The 17,722-nt window shown below is 40.6% G+C and overlaps 1 protein-coding gene across 1 annotated transcript; it reads left to right on the top strand.

Annotated features, from left to right (window-relative positions):
• Positions 1 to 2,673: 2,673 nt before the first annotated feature.
• On the top strand, positions 2,674 to 15,770 carry MINAR2 (membrane integral NOTCH2 associated receptor 2). The gene is made up of 3 exons (XM_059695333.1): positions 2,674 to 2,843; positions 11,128 to 11,355; positions 15,591 to 15,770. The coding sequence occupies exons 1-3, from the start codon at positions 2,679 to 2,681 to the stop codon at positions 15,768 to 15,770; spliced, it is 573 nt and encodes a 190-aa protein (XP_059551316.1). The 5' UTR covers positions 2,674 to 2,678.
• The last annotated feature ends 1,952 nt before the right edge of the window (positions 15,771 to 17,722 follow it).

A 17,722-nucleotide genomic window follows, 5' to 3' on the forward strand; every position in this document is an offset into this window, starting at 1 on the left:
ATTTCAGAGAAGAAGGGAGAAGGAGAGAGAGATAGAAACATCAATGATGAGAGAGAATCATTGATCGGCTGCCTCCTGCACACCCCACACAGGATTAAGCCCGCAACCCGGTGCCGTAACCAGGAATTACTAGTAAACCATGACCTCCTGGTTCACAGGTGTATGCTCAACCGCTGAGCCATGCTGGCCAGGCCTAGTTCCTTATATTTCTTCAATATGAGTTTGTACATTAAAAAATACCAGAACAGAATATAGAGAATGTCTGTAAATAATTTTGGCAATGGGTTCCTTTTTCACTGAGCATGATCAACTAGAAAACAGAACATTAAGCCATTTTTAAAATCAAATTTAATTAGATCATCCATTTCCAACCAGAGTAGAACCATCATTTGTTGAGCAAAAAGCTTCGTGAAGGTCTACAGAAATGATTCCGGTGTGGAAGGAAGCATCCAATGGGTCCCTTTTGTGTTGTGTCACCTCGTACAGAGACTCATGAAGGAAACGTATGAAATACATAATCAAACACCTATGAGAGTATAAACAAATCACCCTGAAATTCCAAAGGAAGGACAGTCACTCCTACTAAGGAACATATGCAAAGGTTTTGTGAAAGAGAGGCTAGGTACTAGAGATGACCCATAAAGGATGCTTAGAGGTGGTCAGTAACCAGGGCCGTGGAGAAATGTTTCCAGACAGGAGGACTGACACAAGTAGAGGCACAGGGGGTGAGGTCGGGGTATGGCCAGTACAAGGGAGGGGGGAGAAGGACTGATTTCTTCATTGTCAGTCACGTGGGAAACCTACAGGGGTAGTAGTGAGAACAAGAACTGATGGTTTGGGTGGGGATAGAAAAGATGGTGGGGAAAGATGGAGAGTCTGAGACTAAACGACTTGTAAATGGAAAGACGGTATACAACCCTCTGGGCATCTGGAGCATGGCGGAGGAATCTGAAGGAAGGACGCCCAAGGAAAACTGAAGGCTCCTTTCACCCACCTCATAATTTGGCTAAGAAAAAGGCCTGGCCTAATCAATATGTTTGGATCTAAGTTCTGTGTCTCCACTTGCCAATATAGAGAGCCAAAAAGAAGTTAGGTTCTCCTTGAAGATGTTTGTTATTCCCCAAAGAATCTTTTAGGAAAAGCAAACAGCCTGAGAAATATTTGTTCATTAGATGTATTCTGGCAGCAACCAGAAAATTCCAGAAAGTACCAAGCACATGCACATAATACACTTGATTCTTGAAACAACTGATTTAACTGGTTATTGTCATTATAAAGTACTTTTACCCACTAAATGTATTGATAAAACCACCCAGATGTATTTCTAATATTGTAAGACAGAGAGAGAGTTTGGTCCAAAAATTCTTATAGAAAGTGTTGATTGCTTAATCCAGTTTTACAGTCATAAGTAGGACAGATGTTTTGGTTTGGGTTTTTTTAACACCCCCGTGCTTATTGCTATAGAGAAAGTCAGTACTCTCCAACGTCTTGCTCAATTCGAGAACATCCTGGCTGCTGATTCTTATATGGCTCTATGGCACTCTCCTGAAATGTGCTGCTGATACATTCCACATGCAACCATTCCCCCTGGAAGGGAAGCTTTCCTGCTGCGTCAGATGGGTCTACAGAGGTGCAAACAGAACAAACAATTTATGTCTTTCAGAACTGCTGACGTGTCTATCTTTTTGCCTTCTCGCAAGTGGGAAGGTTTTCTCTTCCCAGTCTAGATGGAAATCAGTACTTTCCCACTGAGAAGTATGGGTTGCCTAAGGCAGAATGGCTTCAGTAAGAGAGCTTATCTCCGTTGAAGTCATCATCGCTTCCTGACTTAGTACACTGTCTGTAGCTTCACTCCCACCTTGGCTCCCTGACCAGCAGATGGGTTCACTTAGGACAGCACGTCGGCCATGTTCCCACTTGGTTCCAAATGTACGGCGTGGACACCAAACACATTGTAGGAGTGTATGCAAGTAGGAAGAGTCTAAGGGGCCTCAGGTAGTGAATGGGTTAAGACAGTAGGTTGGGACACTAATTTACTGTGGCAAACTAAGCAGCAAATGTTTGCCATTTCTCTACTCAAAACGAAGCTGACAAGCTAAGCACGATTAGGTTTCACCTGAGCCTGAGACTCTGGGAGTGAAAAGATGAGAAGAAACAAGATCTTGCCTATCACATTTGAGGTTGCGTGGGCAGGGCCAAGTCTGCCGGGTTAGCTTAGTAATGATCAGAGAGAAAAATTAAGTTATGTCTCTTTAGGTGACTATCTCATGTGCTCCAAATTATGGACCGTAATACTGAAATTCTGGCAGTCTTTCTCCAAAGAATAGCTCCTCTTTATTAACCTGTTATTTCTGACTCTGTATGGAGAGGCATTAAGTGCTACACATATCTAATTTTGGCATCCTATTAATTTTAATGTGTTGCCCCATTTAAGCATCCTAACTGTGTGTGTGTGTGTGTGTGTGTGTGTGTGTGTGTGTGTGTGTGTGGTGAAAAACAAGGCAGGGTGCTGCATTGTTCCTGTGTGTTGATGTGTCATTTTGAGCGTGGCATCCGAGTGCAGCTGAGAGAGCTGGTTTCAGGTGCCAGTAGGAGAATCCTCGGACTCATTCATAATGGACGAGTCTGACGGGACCAGCCTCACTTGCCTTTGTTTCCTCCCTTAGACGAAGGGAGACATGGATCTCTCTGCTTTGCCAAATAACAACCATCCTGACAAATTCCTGCAGCTTGACGTGAAGTTGTTAATGAGGAACTCAGCCCTCCTTCAGGCCAGCCTGGTGAGGTTTCCGGGCGGGAACTACCCTGCAGCCCAGCACTGGCAAAACCTCGTCTACTCACAGGTACGGCCTGGGAGCCCGAGGACGGGGACGGGGGCTCCTTTCTCGCTCTCTGCCATCTCAGCATTTGTGCAAAAGGAAGGCTGGAGGGAACCTAGGGCAAGGTCGCTTCCTCATTATTGCCACAGAGAAAAGGTCTTTCTTCCTTAACATAAGAGACTCTCGGATCACTTTATCAAAGATGTGAATTCTCCCACCCATTCATTCCCCTCCAACCATTAGCTTCCCAGCATGTCTTCATTTTAGAGTTTGCCTAGCCCTCACTTTACTTCTCTGAGGATTTTTCAAACCAATTTGCAAGTAAGGTTTCGGAGGGAAAAGCTACCTCCATTTTTTGGTGTATTCTAAGCACAAAGCATCAGAAGCTTAATTGGAAGCTCATACACCTCATTCAGGTCAACTGCCTTTCATTTCATGCAGGAAAGACTCAGACAGCAGGAAAGTGGAAAGTTAAGGATGGAAGGAGAGGATATAGCAGGAACTCCCCACCTTGTAAAGGTGCTGTCTGTTATTTTAGATACTCTTAGTCCCTCCACATGGAAGGACGTACCAACCACGTCTTCAAACCCAATGCAGACTTGATTTCTTGCTTTCTTCTTTTGCATCTTCCTTCCTTTTGCTGACCAGGAGAGAATAAAACTGTGATGAGTTCCATGTGCTGGAATAAACATAAAGGCCCTGACTGCTGCACAGCTCATGAAACAGGAATCATCTTTGTTTTAAGATGTGAGGGCTAATGGGGTTAAGGGTTAGTCCATTTAGAAACAGGAAGAAGCATTGCCTTTCAGAACAGATGTGACTGACCCACAAACCCCTGCAAGTCATTAAATCCTTTGGAGTGGTTCAAATTCCCTGAACAGAAATTTGTTTTCTTTTAAGAAACAGTTGCTACTCATGAGTCCTGGTGTAAAGTGACTCCTTTGTGGTGCGTTTTGTGGGCTCCTGGGGACCTTTATCATGAGATCATTCAAAATCAAGTACACTCAAATGATTATGTAAGTGTTTCCTCCACCTATAAGGGTTTTAATTTATTTCCATGGTAAGGCAGCTTATTATGACAACTGACTTTTAAAAATTTTTTGCATCTTTTCTATTTGGAATCCTCAAAACCCTCCTGCCCATCATATGCACCTTTTTAGTTATTACTTTTGTGTTTTGTTTAGTTTTAAGCTAAGTGCAATGAAATCCCTCCTTTTTCTTCCTTATTGTTTATATCATGGAATAAAATGATTCAAAAATCAGTTAAGAAAACCTTGGCTTCCCTATGCTATGAAGTTAAGTCTAAGAAAACATATCCAATAAATTCCTTTCAGGTTGGAACACATACATCTAACATCTTTTGTTTGGTACTGGAGTTGACCTATTTTCTTCATGTGGAACTTCACAGTTTCAAGCTCTGTTGAATATTATTCCAAAACCTGAATGAAACACAAATTTTTAAAGGGTATATTTTTCCACAACCTCTATTGGGTTGAAATAGTTATTCAAGGAAAAACCAAGGAGGTAAAAAAAAAAAAATCTGCTTCTTATGTCCTTGAATACATTATTGGTAATTGTAAACTGCAGATAAAGTTGATTTTGTTATCCTTCTACCCTAAAAAGAAATATTAAATGATTGAAAAAAGGCCAATTTACTATTGAAATAATGCATGGGGATGTAAATGGGTATAAATCAATTACAAACTCAGGTAGTTGGGTAGGTGTAGCACAAATTATGAGTAACAACAATTATATTTACTATTTCAGATTGCAATGTGTCAATAAGTAATTCTTCTCTCCTTGGCTGAATCTTAAAATCTGAGAGTGATATATTCATTGGATAAAAAGTAAATCTGAAAAGAAATGAACACACGAAATTTTTCAGTAACTATAATGATAACTGGAAGAAGGTGCTGTATATACCAAGTGAATTGAGGTGTTGGGATACACAAGGTGGCAATTGTCAAATAGTTCTTAATTTAAAACCCTTACTCTACTGGGGAGACATTACGCATTGAATAAAGAGGTTAGAAATTTGGCTTCTTGTGTCATATCCTCAGCAAGACAGTGTGAGATACATCTGTTATGGTCCTTATTCAGTCCATGCTTCAGTTTATTTCCACTTGCAGAATTAGGATAATATTCATTTTACGTATTTCCTTAAAACTGAGAACAAATAAAATATGACAAAAGTAATTGAGAAAAAAGATTTTCTATACAAGTATAAGAAATGTACATTATTATTATCATCATTTGTCAATATTCAAAATGTGTTGAAATTATCCCTTCATTATAATTTGGAAAACAGCAGATAATATCACTTGCATTGTTCGATTTATACTGTGGATGGAGGTGTGTGTGTGTGTGTGTGTCTGTGTGTTTGTAGATGGTGGTGTTGGAGGATGTAGTTAATACATCTGTCAAGCTACATGGCTAACTCAAGCAGTAGATTTTATACTGACCTGAAATCCACACAAACTTCAGATTTGTGTCAGCTTATCATTTGGTATTACACCACCCCAGGTAGGGGCATGGTGTTTGGGACTCAGACTACCTCAAGGAATGTCAAGGGATTTGACCTACAAACATTGCCTTCAAAACTGCTGGTAACTCAGCAGTTAAAACAAAAATCCCCTAGATACCAAATATGAAGTTGAATTACATTTTGAAAATGAAATGAATTTTAATATTTTAATAAGCACGGCGTTTATAATTATTCAAAGTATGTATACATTTTTGGGACACCTTGTATGTATCATTTATATTCATTATTATTTGTTTTTAAGATTTTTAAAAATTCACATTCTACTTTCAGAGTTGAGTCCCTATGCCATTTTTTTAATGAGCTGAAGCAATACGGTGCATAAAGAAAAGTGGACACAGGTTCAAAGGCTTGCCAATGGCCCCAGTCAACTCCCTTCTGCGCAGACACACAGCTCACCCATATTTGCAGAGAGTACAAGCAAATAGCCCTTGATTCTACTATACTTATATTCCTTAAGTTCTTTCACTAGAGGAATAAAGAAGCTTCACAACAAATTTCATCTCAGTGTACCGAGAAACTTTCTCCAAAATCTAATGTTTCTGGTTGTTAAAATTATTTGGGGCATGCGTCTGATGAAGGCCCTTGGAATTGTATTCTACATATTTCTGCCAATCCCTTTAGAAAACGGGGCAATGAAAGGAAAGGGCTGATTTTTTATTTAGTTTAAATGATAAAATATGTTTTTGCAGATATTGCGGTGGGCCTTTTTTTCTGATTAGTAGTTAGACTTCAGAATATTTTCTGACTAATGCCTTTGCTGTGTCTTTTCTTGGCTTCTGTCACATCTGTTTCAGAACCCAGGAACATTCCTCACTAAACCTGAAAGCTGGAGCGACACGCCCAGGGTAAGAGGCTCTTCTCCCCGTGACTTTTAGACACTGTTCTTCACTGGGTTTATTTCTTCATCACCTTTCCTTGCTTGGCTGTTGTATGCCCATGAAAAAGAAGTGCATTTGGTGAGTATCTAGCCAGGCTCTGCCACAGGCTATCATTCTGGTAAAATAGTATATATATCTTCCTTGCTGAACGGGAAAAGTGAAAGACGCCACAGTAATTCTGGGGTCCCTCTGGGAACAGTGTGTGTGGCCTTCTTCCTTGAAGGTGGGGAAGGTTGGTTGGGATGCTTCTGCTCTTGAGACCTCCTGACGCGTTGTTCTCTGAGGTCCGTGGTGCCATAGTCTAGGAGACATTCCCATGTTCATTGCTCTCTTTCTCCATATCAGAGTGGGCCCTCCTTCAAGCCTGTGTAAGGATTCAAAAAGTTTACTCCTATTCATGGATATTTAGAGGCCTAGGGTTATTGTTGTTGCCTTGTCTGTTTTGTTTTGTTTTTAATTTCAAACAATCAAAAACTTTTAGGTGTAGGGTAATGGTTTCTTTGGTAAAACCTATCTTACAAAAATTAGTAAGCTATTCGTTAGTGTGAGCCTTGCTTTTCTGCCTCCCTTTCTCTGTCCTTCGACTTGAGGACAGCCACCTGGAGGCTGTTAGGGATTAGTTATGAAACCGCACCCTTAACGTAATCTTTACCCCAAGTCACTTCATTCAGCTGAGATGTTTTAATGGACTTCTTTGGCTCAATGCTTTTTAAAAAAAGTCTGTATATCAGTTTTTGGGGTCTATAAACATTCAGATTTTAAACAGTAGAAGGCATAAAATGTCTAAACTTGCACACTGTCCCGTTCTTTCTCTCATCTCATCTCTTTCTTGTATTACACCAATGCTCTGATTCTTGTAGTATCATTATATGTACATGAACACTCTGATAATATGTAAGTATTTCTCCTAGAGCTACAGGTGATTAGATTCCACTGGCCACAGATGATACTTTCACCAAATGATTTTCATTTTAGGATGTGAATAGGCATCATTCTAGCTTCTGATATTGCTTTATCCTTTTCTACCACTTGACTGTTAAGCCAATGTCACACATTTGTGGAATTTCAATATGCCGCTTGTGTGTTAGGAGGGGTACAGTGGCCTATACTGTGATGATAAATACCCCAAAGACTGTCAGTTACTATAAAGGAAAAAAACATTATTGCTCATGAAAAGTCTGAGGAAGAGCAGGTGTGTTTGGAGGACAGCTCTTTTCCAAGCAGTAACCCAAGGCTTCACGTTCTTTGTGTTTGTAGCGCTGCCATCTCAGACCCTAGCTTACAGTGACAGAAAAGAAGAAAAGTGAGCCAAAAATCTTTTGGTGGATTTCAAGAGCCAGGCTTGGACGTGTAGCCTCTGTTATTTTGTGCATAAATGATCAACTAGAAAAAAGGCTGCCTCCAGCCCAGCTGGTGTGGCTCAGTGGTTGAGTGTCAACCCAGGACCGAGGTCACCGGTTTGATTCCCAGTGAGGGCACATGCCCGGACCATGGGCTCAGTCCCCAGTGGGGGGCGTGTGCGAGGCAGCTGATTTGCTTCTCTCTCATTGATCTTTCTCTACATATATCTGTCTCCCTTCCTCTCTCTCTAAAAATCAGTTAAAACATATTAAAAAAAAGTTTGCCCCAGTTTAAATTCAAGAAGGGAAAACCAAATTGGTGTGCATTTAACCAGTCACCATAATACCCAGCTCTCATTTGTTTACATTTGCCTGCTATATACTTTCTACCTTCATTCACTCTTATTCTTTCTGAGTCCTTATATTTTAGGTATTTCTCCTGTAAATATTACATAACTGAATTTAATGTTTAAGATAATCTGACAATCTGTCATCTAAATAGAGGGTTTAGTCTATTTACATTTAATGTGATTATTTCTCTTTTTTTTTCTACTTTCCTGAGGCCTCCCCCATTTTTTTATTTCTCTTGTCTTATTTTTTTACTTTCTCTTATATTTTTTTATTGCTTTACTGAATTAAGCAATACATGTTTTAGTAATATCTCTGTGTGATCACTGAAGTGATTCCTTAGTGTCCTCATAAAAAAAAATATGCCTGATACTCTTGTTACTGTTCAATGTTTAAGCTGTCTCTTATTTTAAAAATCATATGTTAATGATTACTATTCCTATTTACCATGAAATCAATGCTTTCTTAGATTTATACATATATTTATCAATGTTCTTTTTTTACCTTTTTGTTTTCTTGCTCAGCATTCCTTTTTGCATCTTATTTTTTCCTTCTAGTACAAATTTTATTCTTCCTGAAGTACATTTTTTAGAGATTCCTTCTTTATTGACCTATTAATGATATATTCTCAGTTTTTATTTGTTTAAATATGTCTTCTATTTTACTCTTTTTATTGAATGACAAGTTACTTATACATAAATAATAAATTGCATAAAGAATAAATGGACTAAGTAATGGTTAATGCCAGAAAAGGTTCGGTAAGTTTTAAAATATTACTTTTTTACATAAATATTTTAAGATGTAAGTTATCTTAGAGTCCATATAACTAAAATAATGGAATTACTATTGAGTTTTCCTTTACTAAATAAAATCTATCTAAAATGTAGATGAAGAGTTGTAATCAAATACATGCTTTTTTTCTTTCTTAAGCTATTTCAAAAATATTATCAAAGTATAAATGAACTCCAACCATAGTTGGTACTTTTATGCAGCCATCAAATTGTTAATAAAGCAATACTCTTAATTTTTAAGTATATGTCTTTCAGGCATGAGATTACCATGCAACACAAAAATAAATGGCACCATGTTTGAGGAGAAATCTCAGACTTTCATGAATGTGACTATAACTCTGATTATTTTGCTATGTTTTATATATTAGTTTTTCAAGGTCCTTATACATTGTAATGGAGTGTATTGCTTTTTCTTTACCCTGAAACTGTTCCCTCATTTATGGAACTTCCTTGTTTAAGAAACTCAAGGAATAATCTAGCAGGCAAGAAAACTGACATAGCCAATTTATCAATGTCAGAAGAATTATTCCTCCTCAAAGATGATCAAAGATGTCTAGCCTTGAAGAAAAAAGCTTGAGTCAGAATTATGCTAATCTGAAATGATCTAAATTTCATATCAAATTGTTTTTCCTCAATTCAGAAACATTTTCATGAGGTCATCCATCTTAAAGAGAAATACTAAGTCAAGATGATTTATTATTTCACTGCAAACTTCAGTATTACAGAATATAAATTGATTTTGAGCACGCTAACAACCTAGTAAAGTCAGAGAAGATCTCTAAGTTTATCTCTAATTATGTAAAAAAAAGTATGGATTAAGAAAATTAGAAAAACCTAAGACCAAAGAGAATGTGAAAGGTTTTATACAGATGATTTTTTGAGACTACTAGCCATTACAAAAGGAAACTATGTAATATTAGTTGACAACTTAGCGTATATAAATACATATTTAACATGACCTACATACCCCAGTAGATGCTGAGAGAATCAACCTATTGATGATCATAAATATGACACAGAGGAATATTTATTGCTACTATTGAATCTTCTCTGTTTTGTGAAACACATTTTAAAAATTGCTATAAATTAATAAAATTTGCTGCCAGTTTTTAAGGGGTAAGCCTAAGTTTTCTGAAAATTAACTTATGTGGAATTCCTCTCCCTTGATGCTCCATGATAAATGAAGCATTATGCTATAAGTTTTTTGTTTCTTCTCAATTATATTTGGCCAATGAACAAATTTTAACTTAAACATTTTCTGCCTTCATGATAATTTTGTAGTCATAAGAAAAAAAAGGAAAGAAAAAAACTGAGGTCAACTTAGACGAAAGGAAAGCACACATTATATGATTCCATTTATATAAAATGCAAAAAAAAGAGAGAGAGAGAGAGAGAGCGTCCAACTGCCTGACACTGTTAAATTTGGAATACTGGTTATCCTTGGGCAGAGTGAGGGATAGTGACTGGGAGAGCGCATGAGGCATGCTGGTAATGTTCTGTTCCTTGGTAGAACCTTAAGGTTTATTTGGTTTGTGAAAATGTATTTATGACATATGTGCTTGTCTTTATGTATATTATGCTTCAATTAACATGTTTTTTAAAATCTGAAGGTCAATATTAGAGCCATCTAATAGCCAGCGTGTCTGTAGACACAGATAGGAGTGCTATGCTAACTTAGTCCATTTCTCCAAGATATCTGAAATAAGAGTCCCAAGAGAATTTTCATGAAAGCCAAGGCATGTCTATAAATGCCTTTTAATCTTGAATTTGCTGGGTTAATAGAGCAATATTAAATATTATTCTTATCAGTCATGGAATGCACAAATAGAAATGAAATGTCATTAAATCTCAATGCAAGCGAGCTGGGGAAAATGGCTTTGTTCAGAATTCTACAATTTGAATTAAAGAACAGTGTTCTTTCTCCATAGTTATAAAATAGCATTTTAATGAATGATTACTGAAGCCAAAAAGATTATAGGCAAAGAAAGAACTCAATGGCCCAGCCGGCATGGCTCAGTGGTTCACTGTCAACCTATGAACCAGAAGGTCACGGTTCGATTCCCTGTCAGGGCACATGTCTGGTTTGTGGGCTCGATCCCCAATGTGGGTAGGGTGTGCAGGTGGCAGCCAATTAATGATTCTCTCTCATCATTGGTGTTTCTATCTCTCACCCTTTCCCTTCCTCTCTGAAATCAATAAAAACATTTTTTAAAAAGGACAGAAAAGAAAGAACTCAATGAAATAGAATTCTAGGTCAAACTAGATCCCAGACTCCTTTCCTCATTATCCTAATCTGTTGGGTTTCCAGGCAGAATCAACACATTTTGGGGTACAGTTCTTTCCTACTACATTTTCTGTCATCAGTGGCCCGCTGGTAAGAGAAGCCTTGTCTCTGCCTCCTAACAGAGAGGAAAGAAGAATATTACTGCTCAGCGAATGAGGGGATCCAGTGTGAAGGGTGCTGCCTTCGTAGACAGGCCCCCACCATCTCTCTCATCGGTTCTGAAGAATAACCCACTATATGGCGACGTAAGCTTGGAGGAAGCTATGGAAGAAAGGAAAAAGAATCCTTCATGGACCATCGAAGAATATGACAAGCGTTCCCTGCACACAAACCTTTCTGGACATCTGAAGGTACTCACGGCAAAGAGCCAGTTCTTCAGTTGAAGGGGGAGACCAGTTAAATATCCTAAACAACATCGGTTTTGAGGTGACAGGCATTCCTCCCTGGGCACAAAGCCTCCAGGTTTCAGGCCATTTTAGCCTCTGGCTTCCCTTGTTCTCGCCTCTCTTTGGGTTTATTTATTTGTTTTGAGTTTTACAACAAGTTTGATGTGGCACAGAAACAGGGTTTACCTGGAAGGTAAAAGTTTTTTGAAAATTAGCTTGCCAAATTATGTATGTTTTCCCATGGTTGTGTGACCATTTGTGTGCATGAATACTTACGAATCTCTTGTTCAACATGTATTCAAAAAATACTGATTCAATGTTCTGTCTTCGGCACTGTGCAAAGCAGTTCTCATCAAAGATCAGTTCATTTCAAGCCCACTCGGTGATTTAAGATTGCAGACTTACATTTTGGACTCTTTCCTGTGTCTCAGTAACAAAACAAACCAAAACAAAACAAAAGCATTTCAACACAGGAAAAATATGCAATGAACTCATTCACCCAACTTAAATCCCCCCCACCCCACTTGTATCCCACGCCCAGTGTCACCCATCACATAGAGGATCTGGAAATACCTGAAAAGCAGGAGAGTGGCCCTCTCTTTTCTGAGTTGGACTGGATTCCTTCCCAGCCTCTGCTTGCCTCTGCTGCCCTGGAGCCAGGAAGGCCTGACGGTTTCCAAGTACCCTTTATGCATATCTGTTCATACATTAAGTATCTAAAGACTTTTGCAGGGAACAGCCTTATGTCCTCTTAAAATCTTACACTTTAAAAATCTCAAATGTGCACTCCTTGAAATATCTCATTGTCCGGAGTCTTTGAAGTTTCTTAATCTCCTCGTAGATGTAATGTATCTCCTCCTTAATGTAGTCTCTTTTCCAGAGAAGTTTCCATAACAGATGCTCCCCCATAGCAACAATAATCATGTGTTTTTTATCAGGAGCCTGAAGATCAACCTCTAAGAAGTCACTTCCTACAAGTAGGAAAAATGTATTGATTTATTTCGCAAACATGTCTTGACTGTAGAACCAGAAAGAGCGACAAGATTGAGAGAGAGGACTGTGCCCATCGTGGTTGTAGAAAGTGCTGTGCAAAGTCAGAAGAGAACAAAACCACATTGGATTATTAAAAGCCTCGTGAAAAGTTAATTTATGCTGGATTTGAAAGATGTAGAGAATTCAAAAGATATAGATGGTTTGCATAAGTGTGGTGTGGCGGGGGGGCTCTTCTGTCAGGCATAGCAAGAGGAAATGCACAAGTACAAGAAAGTTAGAGAATTTGTCAGACTGAGCAGTCTAGCTTTGCTGGCGCTACAGCTAAAGTAATAGAATAATGGGAAAATAAGGCTAAAACAGACGAAAAGAAATTGTTTGAATGTAAGAATAAGGAAATTGAACATTATTGGCAATGAGGAGTAATTTTTTTGTTGAACAATTCCATGAGTTATGTTTAAGAAGCTCAAACATGGGGATGATGGCTATATTGCTTTTCTATAACCAGGGTCTACCCCCTCCCCCCATCCTCTACATGAAATCGCTCACTGCAAAGCAGTCGCCCCTCAGGTCACAGGGTAATTTGCATTCTTGAGGGATGTTTCTGGAAGTCATGACTTTTGTTTTGATTATAATTTCTTCCTATTTATGATGCCTCATTAATTCAACTTTTCCCCTCACCTTTCCCTATTCATACCTCTTGTTTAGCAGACAGAGCCCCTAACTTATTTCTGAAAACTTTTCACCACCATGGGTCATAAAAGTTTAAAGTTTCTTGGGCCACTCTCTTTTTTCTAAATTGCTAAGAATATATATATCTGGGGCTCCTTTTCTCCTTTCTTATTTATAAACTAGAGTTCCGGTGCATGGATTTGTGCACCGGTGGGGTCCCTAGGCCTGGTGCAAAAGGATAGATGTAAAATGTAAGAATGCAAGAAGAATTTAGACCTCCTGAAGAATCCCACATATCCTTCCCCACATCAACTCCTACACTCCATGTCTGTTTCTTTCACGGACCTCATCTTCCTTTCTTCAGAATTCTTCAGGAGTTTCTGCAAAATGCAAGAATGCAAAGCAGCCTAAGTGACTGTTACAAATGAACGACCTGGATGACCAGAATGACCGGTTGAACAGTCTCTATGATGTGCACTGACCACCAGGGGGCAGACGCTCAATGCAGGAGCTTCCCTCTGGTGGTCAGTGCGTTCCACAGGGGGTATGCCACTCAGCCAGAAGCCAGGCTCATGACTGGTGAGCGCAGCTGTGGCAGCGGGAGCCTGTCTCGAGTCTGCGGCAGCACTACTGAGTGGCAGCAGCGGTGGCAGGCACAGCAGGCTGGGATGAGCATGAGCGGCACGGTGCTGGCTTGGGCTCCTCCCTGGTTGCCTGCTGCTTGGAGCACTGCTACATCCCTGGAGAGGTCCTGAATTGTGACAGGGCGCAGGCCAGGCTGAGGGACCACCCCTCCTCATGCAAGAATCCATGCACTGGGCCTCTATTATATATATAAAAGCCTAAGTGATTGATCGACCATTTGACCATTCGACTGGTAGCTATGACACGCACTGACCACCAGGGATAGATGCTCAATGCACAAGCACAGAAATATGGAACGGACTGATGAATCTCAAAGGGGAGGGGAAAGGAGGGAGGGCGGGAAGAGATTAACCAAAGATCTTATATGTATACTAGAGGCCCAGTACACAGATTTCGCGCACTGGTGGAGTTCCTCAGCCTGGCCTGCAGGGATCAGGCTGAAACTGGCAGTCTGACATCCCTCAAAGGATCCTGGGTTGTGAGATAGTGCAGGCCAGACCTAGGGACCCCACCGGTGCACGAATCCATGCACCGGGACTCTAGTTTATAAATAAGAAAGGAGAAAAGGAGCCCCATATTTAGCTATGAGGGGAAGCTCTAAGCAGAATTCTGGAAGTCCTCACTGAAGAATGGAGGCAATTAACCTTGCAGACAAAGTGCCGGCCGCTGATGAGGACACACACAAGGGCAAGAGTAGAGTAGACAATTTAAATCATCTATCCTTTTGCACCAGTCATCCAAATTTTATTTTAATACTTTAGCATTCCTAAAACTGTAAAATTGAAACTACTAGCAATGTGATGGAAGAGTTGTATTGCCATGGCCAGAATCCATCCAGCCCCCTGCAGGCATGCACATTGCCTCTTACTGGGCATTGGTGAGTCTGAAACTAGTTCACTGACCCCGAAGCTGCCATGGAAATTGGCTGATTTTAAGTCCACTGAGTCTAGAGAGTGAGAGAGAGGGTGGGCAGTCCAACTGCAAGCTATTGCAGTAATTCAGGTAAGAAATAATGAAGTGGGTTTTTAAAAACTAGAGTTTCAGCATTCACCATAAATTTGTTGTATGCTTACTGGAATCCGGGCAGAGACACTGACTCTTTAGCACTGAACATAGCTGGATAGAATAGAAGAAAAAAAAAATTTTAATGTATGACCAGTAGAGTTCGCAGGTGATATTTTGGACATAGGAATGAGGTTGAGTTGAAGACAATTCTTTCAGCTGAAAGGAAGATGAGGCCCATGAAAGAAACAGACATGGAGTGTAAGAGTTGATGTGGGGAAGGATATGTGGGACTCTTCCTTCAGGAGGTCAAACAGTGCCAAAGTTCTGCACGTCAAGCATGCTGTCGCCCTCTACAAGGGGGACCAGCAACCTCAAAGGCATGGAAGGGACCCTTGATTCTTAGTCTTACTCCTCCTCCCATGTAAGTCAGCTCCTGGATTTACTGAAAACTCATCACATCTGTTTATCTCTACCTTGCCAACTAAATCCAACCTTGAAGGCTCATCTAAAGCAAGGGAGGAATTTCAATTTTATTTCAACTCACTAACCTGATTGGCACACACTATTCATGAGATGTAAGAGGCACTAAATTGGCATAAAAGACGGCAGAAACACTTGAGCAATGTAGTCAGTAAATCATGTAGGCCTCCTAATGCATTCTCATGCAGACCTACGGCTTGGAGCCACAGGGATTCCTGGTCAGCCCAGAGGCTGCACTTCCGTGTGGGTGCTGTTCAGGGAAGCCTAGCCTCTCTTATTTGAATCATGACACTTCAGCCTCACCCAAGACAGTGTGAACATGGGCCTTTGGTACCTCTGGCGGCGCTTTGTCTACAATCTTGTATTGATCACTGATTGAGCCTATTCTCCATGTAATTTTCTTTTAGGAAAATCCTAATGACCTACGGTTTTGGTTGGGAGACATGTACACGCCCGGTTTTGATACCTTATTGAAAAAGGAAGAGGAACAAGAGAAGCATTCAAAATACTGTCGAATAGGTCTGATTTTGCTCCTTGTTGCCTGCATCTTGGTTTCCATAGTGACTGTTAGCACATTTTTCACCTAAAGAAACTGCCACAGACACAACCACGTGAAATTTCTTAAAAATCTTTTCAAATAAACATTTGCAGAAAAACATGTTCAGGTGGTGTGAGTGTATTGTTGATTGCTTGAGATTTGTTGGCTTTCTCTACTTTGTGCTCTGAAACCTGGGTAAGAATTCCAGTCCGAACTTTGTCCTTTGGGAAGGAATGCTGGGGATTGAAACCACAGAAAGTTACTATGTACAACCCAACTAAACACTGATAGAGAGCAAAGCAGCACCAACAGTTGTCAACAGTTTTGTCTTAATGCTCAAACTACATTCACCTTGTCTTTAAAGCACTGTTACCTTGCCTCCCCCCCCCCGCCCCCCAAACCCCGTCATTCCTAGGAAAGTTGAGCAGGTCATTTTTTGACCAACTGCCAGCCACACAGGGTAAAAGCTTCTGGTTGTGCTGCCTATTGAGTTGAGTTCTGCTGTTTTATCTCCCTTTATTCCTCTTTAAGCCAGAAAAAAAGAGGAGAAAGTGAAGACTTCCTTTAAATGTATTGCTATTTCCCCAGTAATCCTTTGTAATGCCTCTGTTTCATGCAGTAATTCCAGGAGACCTAAACTGAGACAGGCCGTAGTTATATAATTGATTGCACTTAGAGCCAATTGTGCTCATGAAGTGATCCAATTGGTGAGTGGTGGCCCCTGGTGGCAGGCGGTGAGAATGTCTCACCAGCCATGGCTTAGGAAGGAAGGCCCTAAAAAGCAGAGGAAATACTGTGAAGAGAACAGGATTTGAACCCTCACTGTGCCATTTGCTAACTGTTGGATCTGGGAAGTTATTCTCTCCCAAGAAGGGATAATACTGTCTTCCCAACAGAGCTTGCCTAAGGACTAAATAAGAGACATAGGTAGGAGCAACGCCTGGTTCCCAGTTAAGTAGCTCCATAGTTGAGGGCAGTTGCTGCTACTGCTATGTGCTAGCTTATTGGCACCCTGGAGTCATCTTACGTTGCCTGCAGATACCTGGGGACATGGTTCTGGCCACAGATGAATAAAGTCACTACCCCTCTCTTTCTCTTAGAACTCCCTTCCCTAAGTCCCTCATCTCCACTCCTTTCTTTTCTTTCAACTCCCGCAGCCCCCACTATGTTGTGCAAGAAACAGCAAAGGTACCTTTTCCATTTCTCATTAGTCAGATTTTGCCCTTTGGGGTCGCCATATCATTTTGTTGTATTTCTCTTAAAGATACTTGAAATAAACTCCGTCAAAGTGCAGCTATACTGTACAATAAAATCATTGTGCACAAAAATTGTCTTAAGCATATTTGCAGCCTTTAACGTCTTACTCCTCCACTCCTCTATGATAGGTTCCAGTCCAATTTAGAACTGAAACAGGAGAAATGAACGCCCAGGGGACTCTCTGAATGCAGGTCCGCTCTCACTGTGCACACCTCCTGGACAACCGCTTGCTATTACAGTTAACCCTTAAACAGCACGGCAGGAGCGCCAACCCCCACACAGATGAAAAGTCCACGTACTACTTTTGACTGCAGTTGGCCCTTTGTGTCCACAGATTCAACTAACCGCGGGTTGAAATCAGTATTTCTGTCTGCGGCTGGGCATCTGCGGCTGGGGATGCGAAAATACTGTTTTCACCTGCTGCTGGTTGATCTGCACATGTGATGTGAAACCCATGGAGAGGAGGGGCCAGCTATTGATAGAAAAAGATCCGCCTACAAGGGAACCTGCACAGTTCAATCTGTGCTGTTTGAGGGCCAACTATAGACTCTGTTTTCAAAGCTTCGCTGCCCCGTGTTTGCTTCCGAGGAATTCCAACACGTTCAGGTTTCTGCTCCCCGTGGGAAGAGTCCGTGCCGCAGCAGGTTGCTTCTGGCCATCCACAGGTAAGGCTCTCGGCGCTGAGCGGGGCAGCCACAGGAGTGCGGAGCTGCTCAGCTGGACTCCTGGCCCATCTCATTCCCT

The sequence above is a fragment of the Myotis daubentonii genome, chromosome 5 (genome assembly GCF_963259705.1).
Source record: "Myotis daubentonii chromosome 5, mMyoDau2.1, whole genome shotgun sequence".
NCBI lineage: Eukaryota > Metazoa > Chordata > Mammalia > Chiroptera > Vespertilionidae > Myotis > Myotis daubentonii.